Here is a 22,367-nt window from a genome sequence, read left to right as displayed (position 1 = left end):
GAATCAAGATGGGAGAAGAAAAGATCGTTAGTTCCGCAATGGAGGAGGTCTTGGACATCATCCCCCCTCCAGAAGTCTCCCTCGAATCCCAAGGAAAGGCGCCTGGCCGCGACCGTCTCATCGGGAAGCGTATTCTGGTCGTCGGCGGCGGCCAATCAGTCAACACCTTCGACGACAACCCACCTATCGGCAATGGACGTGCATCCTGCGTGCTCATGGCACGTGAGGGGGCCACAGTAGTAGTAGCGGACCTTTCCGCAGAAGCCGCCCAAGGCACCGTCGACATAATCGAGAAAGAAGGAGTCGGAAAGGCTCACATGGTCATCGGAGATGTCTCGACACCAGAAGGCTGCTCGGGTATCATTCAAGATTCGTTGAAGGCCTTGGACGGGCAGTTGGATGGGTTAGTGATCGGCGTTGGAATTGTGGGAGCCGGCGCGTCGATACCGCACTACTCTGCCGCCTACTGGGACCGAGTGATGAATATCAATGTCCGCTCGCACTTCTTGATACTCCAAGAAGCGCTGCCGTATATCGAGAAGCAACCTGCGGGTGGATCGGTGGTGTCAATCAGCTCCATCTCGCAATACCTGCCTGCTTCGACGGAGCCTGCGTACAACGCATCGAAGGCAGCGCTTTCGATCCTCATCAAGAATGTAGCGTATCAATTCGCTCCTCGTGTGAGGGTGAATACGGTCGTGCCTGGGTTAATTGATACGCCTATGGGGCGAAGTTCAGGAACGAAGATCAAGGGTCGTAACGCGAGTGCTGTACCACTGGCACGGCAAGGATCGGGCTGGGATATAGGGTATGCCGTTACGTTTCTAATGAGTGGAGAAAGCTCGTTCATAACCGCAACGGATATGATTGTGGATGGTGGTTATGTCGGTATGGGAAGTAAGACAGCGAAGAAGCCAAATCAAGAGACAGGGGTATCGTAGGGCTTTGTTACCCCCTGAATCAATTTCAAGTTTGATGCGTGTCTTTCTTGGGGACACTAATCGCGTACGCTCATACTATTCTACATACCCCCTGAACTATCTATAGCCTCCATCAGCAGCCAAATATGTCGCAGTGACGAAGCTCGATCTCCCACTCGTTAAGAACATGATGCAATGCGCAATCTCATCTGACTGCCCAACTCGTTTCATAGCAATCTCTCTCATCCTGGCTTCTTGTCTCTCTTTCGCAATATCACCTTGAGGCAATTTGCCCAATATTGGAGTCTCAATAGTCCTGCCGTCGTGAGCTGCGTTCCTCACACTCCTATAAAAGTGAGTTGTGCTTACCCTGGACATAACGCGTTCACTCGAATACCATCGGTAGCAAACTTCAGGCCATCCTAGAGGTATGATCAGCTCTTAATATAACAGTTGGCGACATATAGCTTACGGATTTGGAAAGCCCCACGACCCCATGCTTGCTTGCTGAATAGCACGGGAGGTCTCCATTGCCTTTCAGGCCAGCTTGTGACGCTACGTTTACTATGGCACCTCGTGCCGGATATGGGGAATTCCTGTGGAGGGTCGGAACATGCGTTAACTTCACTCCTGCAGACATCCTAAGTGGTTGCTTCGGGGGGTAATTCTTACTTGCTGATTAAAGGCTCCTGCTTCAACATCTGCTTAATGACTGCCTTCGAGCAGAAAAATACTCCTCTCAGATTCACTTGAAGCACCAAGTCCCAGTCTTCCTCGCTTAGTATCGTAGTATTTCCATATTTGACAATTCCAGCCACGTTAGCAAGATAGTCGATTCTCCCAAACTCTGCTACGGCCTCGTCGACCATATTTTGGACGGATTCCAGGCTACGGACGTCAAGAGTGATGGCCTTGACTTTGGCATCTGGGTACTTTTCTTGAATCTCTTTCTGGGTAGTCTGGAGGAGTTCGGCATTAACGTCGGCAATTACGATGCGTTTGCAGCCTTCGATGGCGTAGCGGATGGCGGTTGCTTTTCCGATGCCTGAAAACCACAATTATAAAAGTGCATGGGTTATTCTTTGGTTAGGGGATGTACCAGAAGCTCCTCCGGTCACTAACGCCACTCCAGGAAAGTCCATGGTGAGATATTTGGGCTTGGAGCAAAATTCGGATTCGAAGGGTTTTGTTGACGCACGGAGACTAAGAATAATCTTTGATGTGCATTGAACGAGCACAGTTCCCTTAAGTATAATGTCAAAATCACAAGTCCTATTGTTCCGCCCTCTCGCTCGGAATTTGATCTATCGGAATAACTCCCTATGGGGAAGTGCGAAATATTACTGCATATTGCTTCTGAGTATTAACTCGTGGTACCTGATTCACTTTGACTATCAGCCGCGACACTATACCATGCGAATTTATCGTTCAAGAATACATATTTAGGCAGTAAATTGGAAGCGCCTCTTCTTTGTGATAAAATGATAGCTTAATCACCAATCATACATCCAAGAATAAGAACTCCTTCCCGCTCCGCCTCAAAGTAAACCTGGCACAGTGACCGAATGCGCTACACCCCCTGGCGCATGCTCCTCCGGGTTGATGACCGGCGGGATATTGACTTTATCAAGATAATCCGTCGTCACCCTATCCTCATGCTGCGCAAGCGTATGCCCATTACCCAGCCACGAGTACTCATTACCTATAATTTCAGGCAACAAGTCGTAGTTGAAGTCCTCCCACCTCGGATTCTCAAACGCCACGGTAGCATGGATACACGACCCAGACCAGAGCGTCACGACCCGGCCATCCTCTTTACCGCGCTTCATCCATGACTTGCACGGCTGCGTGTAGATGGTCTTGGTGAAGTACTTGTCGAGATGGTTGCTGAACTGCTTGTTGGCCCGCGGGCTGATGACGATGGACTTGATGTACTCGCGCTGCAGCTTTTGCACCACTTTAATCATGTACTCGCACGCACACTCGACGAGATGGATCAAGCTGCCGGTGCCAGGACCACCATTGGGACCGAGGAAGCGCATGTGGTTGGGCATTTTCGGTGGGAAGATGCCGAAGTAGCACTCTGGGGTAGGATTCCATACATCATCGAGGGAGACGCCGTCTTCGCCGATGATGGGGAGAGGCTGTCGCAGTGTGGTGTCGAAGCCAGTAGCGCAGATGATGGTGTCGACTTTGCGGAGCTTACCATCAACGGTCTCAATGCCTTCGGGCACGATCTTCTTGATCTTGGTGTTGATGAACTCTACGTTATCTTCTAGCAAAGCTTCGAGATACCCGGGGCCGGGAGTGAGACGCCGGCAGCCTGGCGGGAAAGCGGGCTCAAGAGCAGCCATTATCTCAGGCTTCTTCTCCAACTTCTTGGCCATTGCTTCGCGATTGATGATTTGGAACTCCTTCTGGGAAGGTGTGCCGAAGAGGGTGATCAAAGAGGCTTCATTGACCATGGCCTCGATGTGATGCCTGTACTTCAGGTACTCTTTAGGGTCTTTCCTCCATTTCTCGAGCTCTTCTTCTGTATGCTTAACTGCAATTCTTGTAAGTTTCCAAAAGCCATGCAAAATCAAAACTGAGCACTTACAATTCCCAGTAGCTCCCCGAAGTTTGAGTTCCTGACTGCCGAAGCCAATGGGCGAGATCCAGGTCTTGCCGGACATGTAGTGATCTACCCTTTTCGCAATGGGCTGGATAGTCGGGAGAATCTGGATCCCCGAGGAGCCAGCACCAATGAGGGCAACGTCCTTATCTTTCAGTGGCGTATCTTCCTCCCAGTTTGCTGAATGCACGAGTTTTCCTTTGAAGTCTTTTAGTCCCTCAATGGTCGGCCACTGCCATTTGTTGAGAATTCCGGTCGCGCTGAGGTAGATATCACAAGTGTCGATGAAAGTCTAGAGATTCATTAGCAAAAGTCCGAACGAAAACTGGAATCCTTACAGTGCCGGTTGTCGTATCTTCAAGGGTAACATGCCACTTCCCCTCGTCTGCTTTCCAGGTGGCGCCTTTGAGAGTGTGATTGAACTTCATGTATCGGTACGCGCCATACTTCCGAGCTGTGCGCTGAAGATACGCCTGAATCTCGCCACCAGTTGAATAATATTCACTCCATTGATTGTTGTTTTCGAAGGTGTACTGGTAGCTGTGGCTGGGGATATCGCATCGAACACCGGGGTATCTGGATATCGAAGTCAGCTCAAGTGATTGGAAAAAGTGACTTTTGTGGATTCGCGCACCTGTTCTCAAACCAAGTCCCTCCAACGTTGGCGTTCTTCTCGTAAACGGTCAAAGTAAGGTTCTGTATCTTTTGCGGAAATCGGATCGCAGTCAAGATGCCAGAAATACCGGCACCAATACAGATGACTTTGATGGGCCTGTAGTCGTCGATGCAGTGCTCGAAAAGCGGTGGCAGGCCGTCAAAAGTTCCGGTTGATCCCATGTTGAACAAAGTCGACTTGGTCTTTAATACTGCGGTTCGAGGAGCTCCAAGATGCAATTGCGAGTTTTTCAAAGATGCTTAGGCAGGATTGCGATTCTCCGCGATGAACTTCAGCCCTTTATCCCTCTCAGGTCTTCGAATGTTGGAGAGCTCGACGATAGATTTCCAGTTAGCCATTCGGGGCCTCGGTTGCCGATTAACCGTCTTTCGGAATTCAGCATTTCCAGGATTGGTTCGAACCACTGGCTTGTATAGAAAAGCGTGACGGACAGGGGCAATTCCGGCGTTGCGGGGTAGGAGGAGCTTTTGTGAGGGGCAAAGTTTGCCCTCCATCCCTATCGATAAACTAAACAATAGCATTATTGCATCACGAGATATCCAAATTCGTTCTACGATTGCGAGTATCGAGGCTTTGCACTGGTTCTCAGTTTTGACGAAGTATCCAAAATGTCGTCGAATGTTGCACTTCACGTGAGGATGAAGCTCCAACCTGGGAAACGGGACGGGGTATGGACGTTAACCTCTTGAATGCCCATATATTGACTGAATGCTTCAAAGTTGATTGAGATATTGCGCCCAATAGAGAAGAAAGCACGAGAGGATCCAGGAACTTTAGCATACTTCATTGCAATTCCAGCACAGGGAGATGACGGCACCCAGATTGCCATGTTTGAAATGTATGTTCCGTCGATCCTCTAAACACTGCACATACCACTAAACATACCATAGCTACGAGGATCTAGCAGCATGCGATGCTCATGCCGCACTGCCAGAAGTAGATCCATTAAGAAAATCGCTCCCAGATCTCCTGGCAGAGAAGCCCCTCTCACTCCGCTGCAAACCATTCGGCAAGGGCTTCATACGCTCAGGTATCTCAGAAGAGGCCGCGGACGCCGGCTTGACCATCATGATCCGCATGACCTGGGCCGAGGGCACTGACATGGCACAAGTCGAATCGAACTTCGAGGATCTGATTGCTCACAGCGAAACAGAGCCTCAGACATTTGCGTATCACTATGCTACCAGCGACGAGACCCCGAACACCTTGTACGCGTTTGAGCAGTTCGAGTCGGGGCAGTTCTGCATGGAAACGCATATGAAGTCAGATCAGTTCATCAAAACTCAAAGCTATGCTTCAGATGCACTGACGCCTGATCCATTGTTTGCGAAGAGGGTACTTGGGTTTTCAAGGAAGTGAAAGGTCCATATAAAACAGCTGCAGTTATTTTGACTATCCAATTCAGCTTTTGATTGCGCTGTAATGTTCGTAGCCTATGTCTGTCTTGGCTGTGAGACAAAGTACCTTGCCGAACAAGTACCATTTCAGCCAATTAACGTGAATACCGGCCTGGGCCAAAAGGCCCGAATATTGATTGGCTGCAGTAGCCCTCCTCCTTGCAGCTCGGGAATCGGTTGAGCTATAAACGAGGTCCGCGACCTCAATACCGCGCCTTTCTCTGCCTTGCTATTCACATACCTAAAATAAACACTACCACGACTTTGCAACCTTCGCAGCCATCACGCCACACTAGGACCACTCTTAGACACAGCTGGAACCGTAGAATTCGGTTACAACGGCTTTCACCCACCACACTCGTGACCCCGCAGCCACATCTTTCCGCACGCTTTTCCGCCCTCCGCGTTGTACACGATACGACAAGCTTTAAGGTGGAGTCTAGGCTGTTATTTGCGGATCTGAACCGGCAGCAGATGAAAGTAATTGCCTCCAGATCTCACACCACCAATTTCCTCCCACTGGCCACTCTCTTTCCAAGTAGCGAACCATCATGCCCCTCCAAGTCCCCAAATACTGTGACCTCCCCGTAAAACCCGACGCACCTCCCGGCTCCGCATGGGGCGTCTTCGACAAGGACGGGACACGCGACGTATACGGGACCCTGAATTTCATAACGTCTGAAGCTGTGGTGGCGGCAAAAGAAGAGATTCAAATCGGAGAGTCCGTGGTGCTCAAGTATGACACCCACTTTACGAATCCTCCCATATGCTAATCTCATCCCCAAAAGTCTCCCCTTCCACCTCCCCCACGTGCCCTGCGGCGCCGAAATCCGCAAGAAGTCCACGCACCATGTGCTGACCAAGAACTTCGGCATGTACTGCCTCGACGACGAAGTGAGCTTCAACACGCAGAGCTCGAGCCAATGGGACGGATTGTGTGCGACATCTACCCAGCTACCCCTTTCCCCGGCTAACGGATGGCAGTGCATTACGCGCACCAGGAGCGCCAGGAGTTCTACAACGGCGTCAAGTACGCTGATGTCGCCGAAACACAGACAGATGTGACGCTTGGGGTACAAGGTTTGCGAGGCTTCTTTTTCGCACACTCCAAACATCTCCTACTTGAGTTCTTTTAAAATTGAAGAAGGAGGCTGATATACGTAGCATGGTGCGACCGCGGTGGCATCGTCGGCCGCGGCCTTCTTCTCGACTTCGTGCGCTATGCAGCCAAACACAACATCGCCTACGACGCGCTGACCAACTACGCCATCACCCTCGCCCAAATCAAAGACATGATTGCGGACGCGAAGCTAGAGATCCGGCAAGGCGATATCCTGATGATCCGCAGCGGGCTTAGCAAATGGATCCGCTCGTCGACCCCCGAGAACGGGGACCCGTGGGTAGGGAACAAGCATATTGGCGTGGACGCGACGGCGGAGCTGGTCGAGTGGGTGTGGGATCAGAACCTCGCGGCTGTGGCGGGGGATGCGGTGGCGTTTGAGGCGTGTCCGTGTCCGGATGGGAGCTGTGAGTCGAAAGCCCTTGATGATGCCTTGAGGGTTTCTTGATGAATGCTGACGAGGACGTAGTTATGCGACTGCATCAGGCAGCACTGGCGGGCTGGGGGATGCCGATTGGCGAGCTTTTTGATCTGGAGAAGTTAGCAGAGGTGTGTGAGAGGGAAGGGCGCTGGAGCTTCTTCGTGACGGTTTGCCCGCTGAATGTGACTGGAGGGGTGGCTACGATGTGCAATACGTTGGCTATCCTGTAACTGAGAATCTTGAGGGCGCAATTTTCCAACCCGTGTAGAATAGAACATGAGTAGAATACTTGTTGGTTTCTAAAGGTCCTTCTAAGCAATAGTAAAATGACGAAGTCTAAAGTACTGTACAACACACGATGAGTGGGGGTATCAACAAGGCCTTGAAACATTCCAGCGCTTACGACAGGTTGTAAGGCGTCTTATATCAAGAAACTCACATAACACAACACTGCCTCCCTCCCCCAACCGCCTCTCCCAAATCCGCCCCATCTGCATCCACCGGTTCATAACAGCCACCAAGAGCCCTTTGCTGGACAACCATTGCCGCAATCCTCCGAATCCGGTTCAATCTCCCCTTCAACCACCTCGCCATATCCGTCCACCGCGCATCCTCAAAGTCCGTTTGGTAGTCCGCGAGCAATTGCTCCACCACAACCCTATCTACCGCGTCCGTCGAGGCCCCCCACAACGAGACGAGGCATAGTGGCATATACCCAGCTGCCAAAGGTCTATACGGGTTTGCTTCTTCCGCGAGCAACAAAATGTCCCTGTGGAACATGGCCGCGTCTTCGCCTAGCGCTACATCATAGGGATCAAACGCGCGCAGTGCAGCGTTCAAGATTACTGTTAAGGCCGCAATGGTCCCGTAGAGCGCTTGCGCTTGCGCGTGAAACTTCCCCGGCAGCGCAGCGAGCCTCGTCTGTGCGCTATGTAACTTAGGCAAATCAATGAGGATGTCGCGGTACAACGTCTTCATTTCGAGAAAGTGGGTAAGGGGGTCCCGGAGGTAGGTTGGGATCTTGGCTAGCTTGTAGAGACTGATGTTTTCGTTGGGCCGTGGGGGCCCGTAGGCCATTGTGAGGGTCCATAGGAGGGTGTCGAGACGGATTCGGGGGTTGTCAAAGCTTTCGGCGATCAGGACGACGCAGAGCGCGAGGAGCATTTCTTTCTCGAAAGTGCCGCGCCAGTCTTCGAAGGCGGCTTCGTTGAGCAGGTGGGTGACGGCTTCGCCGTGGCCCATGAACTGGTCGTCGCGTTGGCCGATCCAGCCCTGGATGGGACGTCAGTGGAGTGTTTCGAGGGATATGGGCAAGTGGGAGCTGACTTGGCATATCATTATGAGGTAGATGGCACATAGTGTATTTGGCGTCTGGGACTTATCGTGTTCATTTAAGCAGATCCTTAGCGTTTTCAGCGCATCAACATATGCATCGTACAACTCCCACGACTGCCGCCGCGTGTGGATCGACCGATGAGCAATCGTGACAGCCTTTACAGAAGCATCCAAGGCACTATTCGAACCTAGCCGACTCGGAATATCTCTAAGAAAAGTCCCAAAATAGGTTAGGTCAAACCGCAGGTCCGTTACCTCCAGCACGGAGACGAACGCACTGGCTGCCGTCGTCGTCACGCTGCTGCTGGGACTCCGTGGGATCTCGCTGACCGTAGTAACAGGCCGCTGGACCGTCTTGGGTCGTGTAGATCCTAAAATGACCATCTGCTGGTGGAATTTGAAACGGCGCTCCCCGGAGCCGATGCAGGTGAGTTGGAGGCGTCTGCACCGCGAGCATGTGGGCTTTATCTGGTCGCACTACAACGCAATCAGTCGATGAATACGCTAACTTGCTTTTGGGATTATACGCCGCTGGAACCTTTTTCTTTTGCTTGCGACAACCATCACACCCTCGGCCTGAGGGGACGCCTGGCATGTTAAGCGCAGCGTTTTGCCTAATTAAGAAATTTCGTATGCGTTATGAATCAGGGGCGGGCTTTGACACGCAATACAACATAACACGTGAGACCCGTTGATTTGAGAAAATGTTGATGACATAGAAAAGAAGAGCGGCGCCCGGTTTTTGAGCGTCCTGAGGATGCAATGGGAGTTCGCCCTACTAAGAATAGAAGCTCCCTATAGTATACCGTAGAGCGCTGCATGACGCCTATTGCGGCATAGTTCGCGACGATCTGCATACTACATCAGTGGAGGTTTAGAAGTCCGGGGCGCAGCAAGAACAACAAAGAAATTTAACTCTTGGGAGCTGACACCGCCATACGAAAATTACTAATAAAAGTAGGTTCCTGCGAGCTGCATACTTCTTGGAACAATTTCCATGCAAGGGCGCGGTAAGGCTGCACCAGTAGTAGGTATTTACTGGATTGTAAGACGTAGTGAAAGTAATAAAGTAGAATGGACCGTGCCAACGAGCCACCGTGAAGATCCGGAATCCCCGAAGTATTCTAGAGACTTGCAAGTCGTACAATGCTTGGATTACGTCATATCCACTACCAGATAGTCAGTGTAAGCAGTAGAAAGACGTATATACATATACGATGAAGAAACTCAATTTCAACGACGACATCACCTTTCAATTCCACCATCAAAGTCCAACTATACCTCTCTCGAGAATAACACGCCTCCCATCACACTATCCACCATGAGCAGTCTCAAATCCCGCCTCTTCTCCAGCATCTCCTCAATCCAACCCCCCAGCAACCCCCCCTCGCGCGTGCTCTCCGTCCGCACATCGCCGAAAGACGCAAACATCACACTCATCCACCATGCCGGCGACCCAATCAGCGCACCACTTCTCTACTCCATCGTCACCCTCGAAGGCACAAAACGCAACCTCCTCGTCTACCGCGGCATCCCCCACCCGCACCCCAGCAGCATGATCGGCAACGCAAACTTCCACTCTCTCACTTCTACCACCGACCTCAACTTGCGCGGCGAACCGATCCGCATGAAGATGAGCCAGCTTTCTGGGGATTTCAACCTCGAGCATTACCCGTTTGGCAAGCTGAAGTGGAAGGTTAGTAAGATGACCGGGAGCGGGTTCGAGCTGTGTACGGGTTCGGGAAGCAAGTTGGCGCGGTTGAAGTCGGCGGGGATCCCGGGGCTTGGAGAGAAGAGGCTGGAGGTGCTTGTCGCGTGTGATGAGCGGTTTGTGGAGTTAGTGGTGTTGAGCGCGATGGCGGCGAAGGCTGTAAGTAAGACGCAGATAGAGGCGGTTGCTGAGGTTGTACAGGCGGTTGCTGGGGCGTAGAAGGAAGATGGACCTTAATCTTGGCATGCGGTTTACATGTCTGTGTATGATATTAGGAGTTCGTTGGGTTTGATGCGCTGAGTTCAATGGCTTTCTGATTTTAACCTTTTGTAAGATTGAACCTGTAGCTCTTAAAGTAACAGCTTCCATACCCTAAAATTAAGCATGCATACTTGAATGAATCGTAAGTTGATATAATGATGAAATGAGAAATGTGGAAGCTGCTCTTCTCGAGGGTAAAGAAAAAAGCGTCGCCTTTCACCGTCACGCTAGCCAGCCTCGGCTCCAGAATCCAGAGGCGCTCTGCATATGATTGAATCCATGACCCAAAAGAAGTCCCGCGATCCAAAAACGTTAAATCAAGTGTCCAGCAAGCATCGTGTACATTGAAGGTGGGTGTAGACAGGGCACCGCAAAAACCACTTCATCCAAAGCCGCGGCTAAACCCCATCGGGACCACCATCATTCCGGATTCCGTCCAACACCTCCGACTTTAAAGATACAATCCACATCCTATGCACGAATCTATAATATACTCTAGTCATACACGCATCTTCCATTTCCCCCTATTCATTCAAAATCGAATCCCCAAGTCCCAATCATGTCCACCCTCCAATACGCCCACCTCTCCACCGTAAACCCCGACTTCGCACCCCTCATCCCCGGCGTCAACGCAGCGTTCAAGAAGATATGGACGTACACGACTATGGATGAGTTTCGAGGCAATTGGGGCGGCACTCGCGCCTCGTATTCGGCGTGTGTGCCTGTGGACGGCTTCAGCATTACGCACGAGATGATCCCGACACGTGATGGGACGGAAGTAGAATTGAGGGTTTGGAGGCCGGAAAGCAATATAGATGAAGTGTTACCGCTGCTGTTTGTGTGTCATGGGGGAGGTGAGAGCTCCTATGTCGCGGAGATCTGGGTAAGATTTAATGGTGTTGGCAGGGTTTGTGGTTGGCGGACACGATTCGGAGAACGCGATGGCGAGAACTGTTTGCGTGCGGAATGGTATGGCGGTCATCAGTGTTGATTTTCGAAGGTGAGATTGCTACTCGAGCGTTTTCTGGATGGTGATTGATGAGTGGTAGAGCACCAGAGCATAAGTTCCCAACTGCTTTCAACGATTGCTACGACGCGTACCACTGGGTGAGCCGTTGCAAAACCTACAGATACACTTCTTGCACTAATGGGTATCCAGATCATCAAGAACGCGACACAGCTCAAGATCGACCCGAAAAAAGTGATACTGGGCGGAAGCAGTGCTGGCGCAAGTATAGTAAGTCACTCCACTTCCCTTTCAAAACCAGGGGCTGTAACAACATAGGCCGCAAGTATTGCCATTGAGCTGCGCGAAGAAGACGCTCTCAACGGTGTGATAGGGCAGCTACTTAACATACCCGTCACATGTCATCCAAAGCAGTTTCCGCACGATAAGTACGAGTTGAACAGCTATGTCCAGAACGCGGAGGCGCCTACTATCAACGGGAACATGATGGTTTGGTTTTGGGGTAACGCTTTCCCGCTATTTTCGTCGTGTGGTGAAGATAGCTAACGGCTACGGCAAAGATCAATACTATCCCGAAGGCGGACCCGATGTACGGGCAAATCCATTGCTTGCAGCGACACACGCTGCGTTACCTCCTGCTCGTATGTTCTCTTCACAGAGCATTGGTGCGAACTTTTCCGTGCTAATGGAAGTAGTCATTCAAGTCGGTGGCATGGATCCGCTCCGGGACGAAGGACTGGCGTACGCAGAGGCGTTGAAGAACGATGGGTAAGCCAAATTTATAGAGCCACCACACCAACTCAGCTAACCACAATCAAAGTGTCGATACCACGCTGAAGGTGTACCCTGGGCTACCGCATGGCTTTGTTCTAGCGAAGGACATGGACTTTGTGACGCAGTACTATCAAGCACAGGTGGATTGGGTGGAACAGCGGTTATCATAGATCGACTCAGCTCTACAAATCGTAGGCTAGAACAACAAGTTTCTCCGATCCCGTTTGTAGACGCCATGCGACTCGAGAGCCATTACAGTATCATAAGCGCTACTCATGTTCCCCTTCGCCTCATTCACTATAGTGGTGTTCCGCACATCGTCGGTGAACCCGAGGTCCCTTAGGCTAGCCATCGTCGACTCCCACTCCGCCTCACGCTGGGAAGATTCATTCTCTTTTATGGATCGAGGGCCATCGGTACCAGTGCTCCTGGCGCTGTGTTTCGCCACCCACTCCAAGTCTCTTGAATGCTGATCCAGCGGGTAATAATGCCAAACTCCAGTACTCTTCTCAAATCTCCTATTCGGCAGATACGACCCCAAAGCGTAGTAGTTATCGCGATGATACGGGAACTCAAACGACTCCGGACCGTCCCGTCCCATAAACGCGTCCGTCTCGGTAGAGATGTCCTCCGCGGTCAGTTGGAAGACGGGCCCATCGCCTTTGAGGGTGTCATGCTTATGCGTGCGCCAGATGGTTTTCGTGGTGGTGGCGAGATGCTGCTCCAAGATGCGAGCGTACCATAGCTGGCTCTTGATAGCGTTTCTCACAATTTCGGCGTTGGAGTTCACGAGGTCTATGTTCCATTGCGGTGATTGACCGCGCGGGATCATCGAGATTGGCTTCCGTTGCGAGAGGTTCGGTTGCCAGTGTGCGAGGTCGACGACGAGACAGAGATTGTTCCATGCGAGTATACAAGTAAGACACGTGCAGATCTCGTGCTGGTTCGGGGACTTGATGTGCTGATACGGCTTCTTGTGGATATTCAGCATATCCTGACGTTTCCCGGCGAGAAGTGCGGGATGCAATTCTGGGTCCACCTGGCCTAGTGGCACGGGCTTTGGGAAGCATTTCATCAGGATGGGATACCTCCAGTCGATGATGTTTTGAGCAATGAAGTTGGCGTGGTGGGAGACGAGGCGATGTAGGGTTCTTCCGCTGCGTGACAGCTTGAAGACATCGCTCGGATGCAGGTAGCAGAGGATCTCTACAAAGATCTCGGCTGGGAGGTCTAGGAAACTGGTTGGTTGAGGAATTGCAGCAGCTTTCTTGCTCTTTTTCTGCTGTCTACGTTGCAGTCGGTCGGTTCTTTTGGAGCGGAGCTGCATAGCCTCAGTAGTGTCGATCAAAGGCTCGTCTTCATCGACGGGCGGCAGGTGTATTTTGGACATTGGCTTCATCTTATCGGTTGGCATATTTGCGTGTTGTGTCTCACCAATTCGAACAGAAACGAGGGACGGGGTGACGATTAGGCAACGGATTTCTGCGGGGACGCCTCTCCAGAGATCAGTCTTGGCATTAGACTATACCTTGATTGGCTAACTCGAAGGTATGCACAGAAACGTCGAGAAACCACATACATCATGTACACAATGGTATCAAGCTATGTCCTGTAATTGTAGAGCAACTCTCCAATCCAGGCCTCAAAAAGTGATACAGTACTAGGTCATAATTCTGGGGACACGCAATATTACTGCTCCGGCTTCGCTTTTGCTCGCTCAACACCACTGTGAAGAATACCTCAGTAGGTATTAGCTTCAACAAAAGGTAGTCTAATTTTCACCACGTTGAACTTTATATTATATTTGGAGTCCTGAAAGCCTATTAGGGTGCCCTAAGTAGTCGCAAGGAGTGCCCAAACTTATGTCTTAGTACTGTAGTGCTATTCCAATTTTCATAAGTTACTGGAGCCTTATATACAGTGTCATGGAAGCTTTAAAATAATATAGAAGCTTGGAATTTGACATCTCGTTGGCCTTCTTAGGGGGTTTTCAAACCCTTAGCTTCACACCAATCCATTACACCGCACAGTGAAGATTTCACATTCACTTGAATATCGATATCATTCTTATCCAAAAAGCGCTATCTCATAATACACAATCCTACACCCTTCTCCACTCTCTTCTGATCCCCTTAATCATCCGAATCATAATCATACTCATCGTCATTGAGCAGACTCGGGTACTGTCGACTCCGCAAATCCTGCTCCAAGCCCCCATCAGACTCCGGGTCTACGTAACCTACATCACAATTTCAGCGTCAGCAAATCCACATTTCCCTGGGGTTGGACTAGGCAGGGAAGAAGACTCACCTTTGCCTCCAAATAAGCTCAATGCAACGGGGAGGAAGATTAGCGCGTGGGTAGCTGCCCACACTACTAGCGCCAACCAGACGCGGAAGTAGTAGATCTCGAAGATCTTGCTGCGTGTGAATGCAAGCACGCACACGCCGAGGAGTTTGGTGACTGTGATACCGCTGAAGACACTCGCGCCTACATTCACGAGTGCGGTCCAGGACCTTGCGTCTCGGGCGCGGAATTTGTTTCGTGGCGCGCGCTCCATGACAGCGCGGGACGGGAAGGTGAAAGCGCGAGCGACATGAGCGCAGAACTCGACGCCGATGCCGAGGCAGATGATTAAGTTGACCAAAGAGACGGCATTGAGGGAGACACCCGCAAGAGCCATAGTGCCGATGATATCGGTGACAATCATGGCCACAGTAACAGTGACAACGAGAGCCGTCTGTATTGAGCCGAGGAGCACGGTGTTGAGGACGAAGACCATAGCCAGGCCGGAGCCGAGTAGGGTGCCGGCGACCTTGACGATGGTGGTGTATTGGTCGAAGAAGATATAGAATTTGGAGTAAGGGAACACTTCAGTCCCTGTGTTCTTGGAGATGTCAGAGGCGATGCGGCGGGCGGCAGTGTATGCCGCGATGAAGTCGCGCTGGCTGTGTAGAGGCGTGTGTGATGTCCTGAAATGAGATGCGGGAATCGTAAGCCGCTTGTCGTCGATGACGAGCGCGTTGTTATAAGGCGCCGCTCCACCGAGGGGACATTCAGCTGTTGTGGGGGCCTCGATCCAGCGGGTTAGATAAGAGATGAACTCCTCCCCTTCAGGCATCCCCGAGAGAGTGAAGTTCCAGGCGGGATCGCGCCCGTCGAAGCATGGCTTAGATCCATCAACACAGCATTCTTCGTTCGACGGTTTCAACCAGTAGAAAAAGTCGTCGATCCAATTTGCAGCCGATGCTGCGATGTACGAGACTTCCGGCCGTTTTCGCTCTTGCTCAAGTACGTTCGCTAACGACGTCTCTTGGCAAGTAGAGAATCGTGCACAAAGCTCCTGTTGGTGTACTCGTTCAGTGATGTTCAATTCCTTGGTAACAAAATAGACAGGAGGTCCGGCATCGAAGTAGTCGTAAAGATCGTTGAAATACGGAATGAGGTAAGAGTCGGTCGGGATGGCAATTCGCTGATCCAACCCAAGTTCGACCTCTGGGAATAAGCCAAGTCCAGCTGCGAAGAAACCAAGGAAGATGGTGAGAATGGCGACTTTAGCTTTCTTGCCTAAGAGGGCTGGTGCATAAACCTTCCGGATGAATCGTTGCAGACTCCCTTCTTCACCACCGGCGTAGCCCAGATAGCTAGAATCTGATCGCTTGACACGCACGCAGGGGAAGCAGTCCACACGATTTGCTTCCACGCGGGTTTGATTGAGAGACAGCACAGCCACGAACATGGTTATCTGCAAGAGAGCGTTGATGAACACAGCTCCTGCGGCGTAAGCTGCAAAATTGCGAACAGCAGGCATGGTAACCGCAGCTCCCATGGCAAAAGCCACAGTCTCGGTCAATGCAGACAGTAAGATGCTAGGTCCCATCCGGCCTAGAGCTCTCGAAACTCGTTCTGCAACGGTTCCTTCGGGATGGCTAATATTGACGCGTTCGAATTCGTGGACGATGAGGAAGATGTTATCCACTCCAACCGCAAGGACGAGGAAGGGGATGACTTCAGCGATGATCAACGTGACCTTGATGCCGGCTGCGGAAAATAGACCCACGGAGGCTGATACGGACATGAGAACGATGAGGATACCAGCAACACCGAGCATGAATTTGGACTGGACCAAGGCGGTTGACGGGTTGCCCAACACGGATTTGACCGTCAGCGTGGTGGACCCAAGGGCCAAGGAGGCATAGATGAACATGATGATGTAGCTGATGACCACGATCTTCGCATCCGTATTCGTCGATTTATTCAACTCTTGCTCTAGGCTGACTTCGGTATTGAAAGAGAGTCTCAAACCTCGGTCCCTAGCCTCTGCTTGAACAGCAAGCATTAAGCTCTTGAGACTATCCTCCCAATCCGCCGCGCGCTGTATTTCCTCAGTGCCCTCGGCGTGGTTAATGACGACCCAGGTGACAATGATAGCTTTTGCATCAATGACACTCTCGTTGTAGGCTCCAAAGAGCATTTTGGGATCCAGAGGTTGCTGGAACTCAGGTAGGCAATCCGTTGGGGTATTCGCACAATCCGAGATCTGCTTTTGCCAATTCTTTGGGTTAATGTGCGCGAAGTCTCCTTGGAAATATTGTGTAAGGGACTGCACTACGCAAGCATCCCCAGTTGGCCGGAAACAAACGTCCTGGAAGGTGTCTCCATTCTCGTAGGACCGCAAGCGCTGGACTCGATTTTCGACGTCAAACCACCATGCCAGAGTGTCGTAACTCATCACTGGCCCCGGTCCAGACTTATGAGTGTCATTGACGAGGAAGGCTTGCTCGGCGCGGAAGAATGGTCCAAAGTTATCATCGAAGAACACTTTCTCTTGCGCGGCAGCAGAGTTCGGCGCAACCCAGAGTCGCACTGGGTCTGTTTCCACAGTGAATCGCAACCACCCCAAGCTCATCAGTACGACGACGAGAAAGCTAGTGACGATAGTAATGGCCGGGTAGCGAGCGCAGACATAGCCGAGTTTGCTGAAGGCCTTGTCGAGAGCAGTGTTGAGGAAGTAATGTTTCGTCGGCCTATCCATCATCGAGACGTTATGTACCATATCTCCCTCATCCTCATCATCGCTTGGGTCTAAATCTTGGAGCAGCCGTAATCGTTCGGCCTTGTGCCTCGAGTGCTTCGCGTACCAGACGTGGCCAGAAACGGCAATGACAAGAAGACCGATGAAGACGGAGTAGACAATGACTACGGCGAATGACAGACATGGCAGGAGCCCAACGTAACATGCCTTATTTGCGGTAACCTCAGGTAGATCCAGGCAAGATCCGCCACAATCAACACAAGCACATCGGTATGTTTCGTCAGTATCGTTGCAGCTGCGGACCGTCTTGTCCATGGGCACTATATCTGGGTATTCGGTCTTGTTTGGTCGGGGAAAATTCATTTGGAAGGGGCTTCCGAGGAACTTTTTGTCGCCGAGGAACTTGAGGAATTGCGTATAGTTCTTTGCGCCTCCTCCAATGAAATCCATAGCGTTGCCGTTCGTGGCTCCGAACTTGACATCTTTGCAGCTGTTGTAGAATTCCGACCCGTAATCGTTCGATACAAAATGGTTCAACTCTGTGACCACGAATTTGTCGCCCTTTGGTTTGGTGTCGGTGACATTGATGAAGAGTGATTGGTTGGGGGAGCAAGTGAACGTGCAGAACAGGTTGAAGAAGTTCGCTTTACATGCAGGACATGCTGAGATGATGCCCTCGGCGCGTTTTAGGTTCGACTGGAGTGCTTCAACCTAGTACAGTCAGGACGCGATGTTCAAGATGGGTGAAGCGGGAACTCACCTGCTCGGCGTTACAGCACACATCGGTATCCGACCACGCATCACCACACACCTCAATCAGTGTCTTCTTCAAGTCTGCATCTGGTGTTTCGGCGGGCCCATTGTCCGGGCAAGGCAACTTCGGCCCAAAGAAGCCTTCACTACCGCAATGTCCTCTAATAGCACATCTCCCCTTCTCGTGTTTGTTGGTGAGGTCGGCATCAGCGAAGACGGTCGCAAGTGGGAGAGCAAACAGAGCAGCAGCTACCGCTCGCCATGTTGTAATGGCATTCTTCATGCCTGGATGTGTTCGATACCCGCGGCGAATCGCTCTACTGGAGAGGCGTCGAAGCGGTACTGGAAGCTGCAACTGGGGCCGGTATCGCTGATAGTCGTATACGAAGCGTAGGAGTGTAGAGGTCGCTGTTCAACTGAGGCAAACCGGGTCCTGATGGAGTGGGGAAGCGCTGTAGGCAGCCTGGCAGCTATGACGGTCCCGAGACAGGATGGAAGGTAGGCCGGGAGCTAGCTCCGGCGAGCTTCAAACGTGGGGTCGCAAAAAGCTGGCAGTGCAGGATGTGAAGTTAAAGGACAGACTGAGAAATTTGAGAAGCTCTGTAGATGGTGGCGAGGCCGATACGACGATGAAGGCTGCCGTGGTGTTGATGTTGGAGAGTTGCGCCACGCAGAGTGGCAGGTGTTCAGGTACGAATAGAATGCTGCGGCCGATCTACCCGCGCCATCACATTCCCCATCCCAAATGCCAAGCCTGTGCCGCATATCGGATAACTTAACAACCACGAGGCTCCGTTACATACAAAAGTACAGTGGCAGTCCACTCTTGCCTGAGGTGACCTGAGAGCTATCAGGCTTGCCAAAACTGTCGCTTTGCGATGTTTGGTAGCCTGCCAGAGAAGCTCAAGCGATGGTAGGCAAGTGTATGCGAATGTGTCTATATGCAAGCCCAGAATGTGTCTGTATTTAAAGTACGTAAAGTTTGCAGGTAGAATACAGATTCGTCGACTGTCACTTATTGCTCGGGGGAACGCCTATGTAAGAGCGGGTTGAACTATAAATCATGTCGTCCTACGATTTAGCAACTGACAACTCCAAGACTTGGCCAGGTAACAACCCAGGCTTCACTCTCATCTATTCAGTTTACATGACAGGAACCGAACCCATCCCGCAAGACTTTTGAATTTTCTCTAGAGTACATGTCGAAAGTAATCGCAAAAGTCCTGCTTATACACTATACATTCCACTATCACCTTGCCCTCACCGGGCATCCGTCTCCACTGCGCAACCACTGCCTCACCATCCATCCGTAGATGCAGCGAGGAAAGGATGAGACCACGAAGGAAGAAAATAGCCCGATTCCCGGCGCCAAACCAGGCGACGGCAAAGGCTACGTCGAGAAGACCTAGCCCGCCTCTTGCCAGAAGCCAAAACAGAACCTCAAAAAGCTCCGACCCGACCGCCAACGCTGGTAGTAGAGGCAGGACGCCCGAAAGGTAATAGAGCAAATGATCGAGCAGACCGCGCGCACCTCGCTAGCTATGACAGATGAACCAGTATGAAAAATTAACACGAAATGAAACGCACTGAAGGAAACGGTACTCGAGGTGTCCGGGTCGTCGAGAGCAGAGCAGTAGAATAGTCGCAGCGAGTTCACGACTCTCCGCCGGTCGCTGCAGCAGCACCCTCGCCCTGACCGCCTCTGCCGAATCCGCCGCGGCCTCGTCCACGGCCTCGCTGGCTGCCACCACGATCGCCTCCAAAGTTGCCACGGCCTCGTCCGCGTCCACCACGGCCTCCTTCACTGTCGCTGGCACCGCCACTGCGGTATCCGCCACTCTGAATGCCACCCCTGCTGCTGCTTTGCCAGCTGCCAGCTCCAAAGCGGCTGGGGTTCGAGGGATCTCTGTAGATCTTCACGCTGGGCACTCCGGGCTTGCTCTCCTGCTTGCTTCCCTTGAACTCCTGGGAAATGCGGTTCAGCGCGCCCTGCATTTCGCCATTGTTAGCGAAGTGGGCGATGAAGAAGTGCTTCTGCTTCTCAATCCTCTCCACTTTTGGCTTGTCCTCGTCGGCAAGCAGGTTCTTCGCCTCTTCTTCATCTTTGACGTTGACGATGAACAACGCCTTGCTCTCCTTCTGTGGAGCGGGAGAGTCATTCTTTGGAGCGGGTGATTCTGGGCCCTTTTCGGGAGCAGCAGTTCCATTCGGCTTCACCTCGCTTGGAATTGCCTTCTCTGCGCCAGCATTAGCCGGAGCGTGTCCTCCGGTAGACGTAGGAGGCTGGGGCGTAGCCGGCTTGATCGGGTCCTTGGGAGTCGCAGGGGCTGGAGAGGGTCCCGTACGGGCTGGCTGAGATGCAGGCTTGATCTGTTGCGCTGGCGGTGTGGGCGCAGCCTGCTGGCGGTTTTGTTGTGGTGGAATATTGGGGGTCCGGATCTGAGCTGGCGAAGGTTGGCTAGAGGGGTTGGGAAGATTGCCGCCGGTCGGAGCCCCGGTGCTCGTTGAAGGGGCAATTGGTGCACCTTGGCCAGATTGAGAGGCAGCCGCCTTTCCGCCACGATGAGCGAAGTTGAATCCTTGGGCTCTCATCTCAGTCCCAATTCTGCCGTTGTCAACGTCCAGAACCAGCCAGCCATACGCTGCATCCGCAAGATTGAAGTTCCACATGTTCTTGAACGCACTTTCATCGACCTGGCCACTCGCGGGACCTGGGGTTGGGCCTCCGAATGGGTTTCCACCATTGGCAATAGTGGGCATCTTATTTACGATGTCGAGTGCAAGGTTGAGCATTCTCTGCTGTGCCTCGCTGTCCGCAACGGCCGGCTCAACCTCTGCCTTGACCGTGTCCCAGACATCGTTGAACGACGCCTTGGAGGCTGCGAGCTTGCCACGGTAGTGATCGAGGGTTGGGTTGACGCTGAACTCGTTGTACGAGCTACCATACCTGAAATGGAGACCAGCAGATATCGAGAAGTCGGCTTTCAGGGTGACGGAGAGCTGGTTCAGCAGTCCCTCACGAGCTGGTGAGGCGTGTGTAACGAAGATTCGGGTTTCGGTGGGATCGTAGACACGATGCGCAGTGTCCACAAGTTCGCCCATCTGGAGTAGTGTTGTCCACATAGTTCCTTGACCGCCAGCAATTGTAGTCCTGCCCTCGCCATTGTCGAACAGCTTGTGCATGACCACGGCACCTCCGAGTCCCAATAGTCGCAGCTTAATGCCACCAACATCGAGCAACCGAGAGTGGCCCTCATCGATTATGTGCAGGTTGTCGATTTTGTATTCGCCGGACCGGAGCTTCTCCAGAACCTGGACGTCCTCGCAGGCTCCCCATACTGTATAGACGGGCACCTGTAGTGTGTAGGTCTTATTTAGGAAGAGTGGGAGCTCGGACAGAGGCAGCTTTTCACGTGCAAAGCGTTCCTTGATAAGCGGTTGCGGGGGAGCGGTGGCGATGGATCGCTTCTGCTGGTCGGAGAGGAGAGGTGAATACTGGGCGACGTGCTTGAGGGTCCTAGTAAATGTTAGCGCGTCCAGACACATGTGACGGACATGGCCAGGGTCTTCTTTGGGGTGGCATACTTTTCAGCGATGCGGTCAAGCGAGCGCTCATCGTAGAAGCCGAAATCGCCAGTATGGATGATGTAGTTTGCCCGTGCGTCGGCGGCGAGCTGGTTGAGTGACTGAAGATTTCCTGGAAGAGCGGTCAGCCATCAGAACGGCGGGTGAAGAAGTCGCGTTGCGAAGCATACCTCGCACGTCGGCGATGCAGAGAACTCTCGCGCTGCCCGATTGTATCACTCGTCCTTGGTTGGGGAGGAGCGGCTGCGCGCCAGGCACGGGTCCAGAGGGCGCTCCGCCGTTGGGCAGGTAGCCTTGGCCATTGTACGGGCGCGGCTGTGTGGGCGCTTGCTGAGGCATGTTAGCAGGCTGCATTGGTGGAGGACTGCCGGGTGAAAAGTTGGGCAGGCGGCGGCGCGCGGTACGTACAGAAGCCATGGAGGAGGCCGGAGCTGCGAGCTAGGAGAAGCTGTCGCGGTCGAGGGTTTGCGGAAGAGGGTATCAGTGAGCCTAGGGCACTACGAGGAGATGAGACAGTGAGTGAGGCGGAGGATGGAGGTGATATGGGAGAAGGAGGCGTCGAGGTTGCTAGTCGACCTCACGTCTGCTGCAAAAAAGCAAGACAAGCGAGCTAGCGCCAAGGCGAAATGGAAGTGGCTAGCTGCACCGATCGGGAGACTCCACGGCTGCGTTATTTGCAGCCGTTCTAGACTGTCGGGCGTGCAATATAAATGAGATGCCCTCGCCCTGCGGCCTGATCCTGCTCGGTTTGTAGGATTTGTTTGGGAGGATATAACGCGTAGAGTATTGATTTAGGAC

At 52.3% G+C, this 22,367-nt stretch overlaps 11 protein-coding genes across 11 annotated transcripts; 5 read left to right on the top strand and 6 right to left on the bottom strand.

The window, feature by feature from the left end:
- Positions 1-38: 38 nt before the first annotated feature.
- Positions 39-941, top strand: BDZ99DRAFT_401779 (NAD(P)-binding protein; the record flags this gene model as incomplete). Its single annotated transcript, XM_033716256.1, has 1 exon — positions 39-941. The coding sequence occupies one exon, from the start codon at positions 39-41 to the stop codon at positions 939-941; it is 903 nt and encodes a 300-aa protein (XP_033569294.1).
- Positions 942-1,037: 96 nt separating this feature from the next.
- BDZ99DRAFT_551690 (NAD(P)-binding protein) lies at positions 1,038-2,062 on the bottom strand (the record flags this gene model as incomplete). The annotated part of the gene is made up of 5 exons (XM_033727033.1): positions 1,038-1,236; positions 1,290-1,342; positions 1,393-1,516; positions 1,593-1,965; positions 2,020-2,062. 5 exons carry the CDS (start codon positions 2,060-2,062, stop codon positions 1,038-1,040), a joined length of 792 nt encoding a protein of 263 aa, XP_033569293.1.
- Positions 2,063-2,295: 233 nt separating this feature from the next.
- On the bottom strand, positions 2,296-4,371 carry BDZ99DRAFT_504062 (cyclohexanone monooxygenase; the record flags this gene model as incomplete). The annotated part of the gene is made up of 4 exons (XM_033724012.1): positions 2,296-3,465; positions 3,520-3,826; positions 3,873-4,110; positions 4,169-4,371. 4 exons carry the CDS (start codon positions 4,369-4,371, stop codon positions 2,459-2,461), a joined length of 1,755 nt encoding a protein of 584 aa, XP_033569292.1. The 3' UTR covers positions 2,296-2,458.
- A 341-nt stretch (positions 4,372-4,712) lies between these two features.
- BDZ99DRAFT_504061 (uncharacterized protein) lies at positions 4,713-5,616 on the top strand. Its single transcript, XM_033724011.1, has 3 exons — positions 4,713-4,878; positions 4,930-5,048; positions 5,101-5,616. Exons 1-3 carry the CDS (start codon positions 4,819-4,821, stop codon positions 5,567-5,569), a joined length of 648 nt encoding a protein of 215 aa, XP_033569291.1. The 5' UTR covers positions 4,713-4,818; the 3' UTR covers positions 5,570-5,616.
- Positions 5,617-5,857: 241 nt separating this feature from the next.
- On the top strand, positions 5,858-7,471 carry BDZ99DRAFT_512586 (uncharacterized protein). The gene is made up of 5 exons (XM_033724644.1): positions 5,858-6,343; positions 6,396-6,544; positions 6,592-6,687; positions 6,772-7,134; positions 7,197-7,471. Exons 1-5 carry the CDS (start codon positions 6,159-6,161, stop codon positions 7,376-7,378), a joined length of 975 nt encoding a protein of 324 aa, XP_033569290.1. The 5' UTR covers positions 5,858-6,158; the 3' UTR covers positions 7,379-7,471.
- Positions 7,464-9,078, bottom strand: BDZ99DRAFT_455114 (uncharacterized protein; the record flags this gene model as incomplete). Its single annotated transcript, XM_033718427.1, has 3 exons — positions 7,464-8,420; positions 8,475-8,960; positions 9,022-9,078. 3 exons carry the CDS (start codon positions 9,076-9,078, stop codon positions 7,584-7,586), a joined length of 1,380 nt encoding a protein of 459 aa, XP_033569289.1. The 3' UTR covers positions 7,464-7,583.
- A 789-nt stretch (positions 9,079-9,867) lies between these two features.
- Positions 9,868-10,383, top strand: BDZ99DRAFT_349450 (uncharacterized protein; the record flags this gene model as incomplete). Its single annotated transcript, XM_033714488.1, has 1 exon — positions 9,868-10,383. A coding segment is annotated over one exon (516 nt), but the record flags the coding sequence as incomplete, so codon positions are not given.
- Positions 10,384-11,014: 631 nt separating this feature from the next.
- BDZ99DRAFT_483051 (uncharacterized protein) lies at positions 11,015-12,194 on the top strand (the record flags this gene model as incomplete). The annotated part of the gene is made up of 6 exons (XM_033722544.1): positions 11,015-11,309; positions 11,362-11,455; positions 11,505-11,562; positions 11,615-11,692; positions 11,741-11,911; positions 11,961-12,194. The coding sequence occupies 6 exons, from the start codon at positions 11,015-11,017 to the stop codon at positions 12,192-12,194; spliced, it is 930 nt and encodes a 309-aa protein (XP_033569287.1).
- Positions 12,195-12,226: 32 nt separating this feature from the next.
- BDZ99DRAFT_512583 (uncharacterized protein) lies at positions 12,227-13,647 on the bottom strand (the record flags this gene model as incomplete). Its single annotated transcript, XM_033724643.1, has 2 exons — positions 12,617-13,647; positions 12,227-12,378 (listed from the first exon to the last, which is right to left on the bottom strand). The coding sequence occupies exons 1-2, from the start codon at positions 13,608-13,610 to the stop codon at positions 12,227-12,229; spliced, it is 1,146 nt and encodes a 381-aa protein (XP_033569286.1). The 5' UTR covers positions 13,611-13,647.
- A 632-nt stretch (positions 13,648-14,279) lies between these two features.
- Positions 14,280-17,909, bottom strand: BDZ99DRAFT_469077 (multidrug efflux transporter AcrB transmembrane domain-containing protein). Its single transcript, XM_033721414.1, has 2 exons — positions 14,507-17,909; positions 14,280-14,435 (listed from the first exon to the last, which is right to left on the bottom strand). Exons 1-2 carry the CDS (start codon positions 17,679-17,681, stop codon positions 14,329-14,331), a joined length of 3,282 nt encoding a protein of 1,093 aa, XP_033569285.1. The 5' UTR covers positions 17,682-17,909; the 3' UTR covers positions 14,280-14,328.
- Positions 17,910-19,637: 1,728 nt separating this feature from the next.
- On the bottom strand, positions 19,638-21,986 carry BDZ99DRAFT_527683 (uncharacterized protein; the record flags this gene model as incomplete). The annotated part of the gene is made up of 4 exons (XM_033726285.1): positions 19,638-21,501; positions 21,570-21,681; positions 21,740-21,899; positions 21,978-21,986. The coding sequence occupies 4 exons, from the start codon at positions 21,984-21,986 to the stop codon at positions 19,638-19,640; spliced, it is 2,145 nt and encodes a 714-aa protein (XP_033569284.1).
- Positions 21,987-22,367: the final 381 nt, after the last annotated feature.

Source organism: Mytilinidion resinicola, assembly GCF_010093595.1.
Source record: "Mytilinidion resinicola strain CBS 304.34 unplaced genomic scaffold BDZ99scaffold_33, whole genome shotgun sequence".
Taxonomy (NCBI): Eukaryota; Fungi; Ascomycota; class Dothideomycetes; order Mytilinidiales; family Mytilinidiaceae; genus Mytilinidion; species Mytilinidion resinicola.
This window is presented reverse-complemented; position numbering and strand designations above follow the sequence as displayed.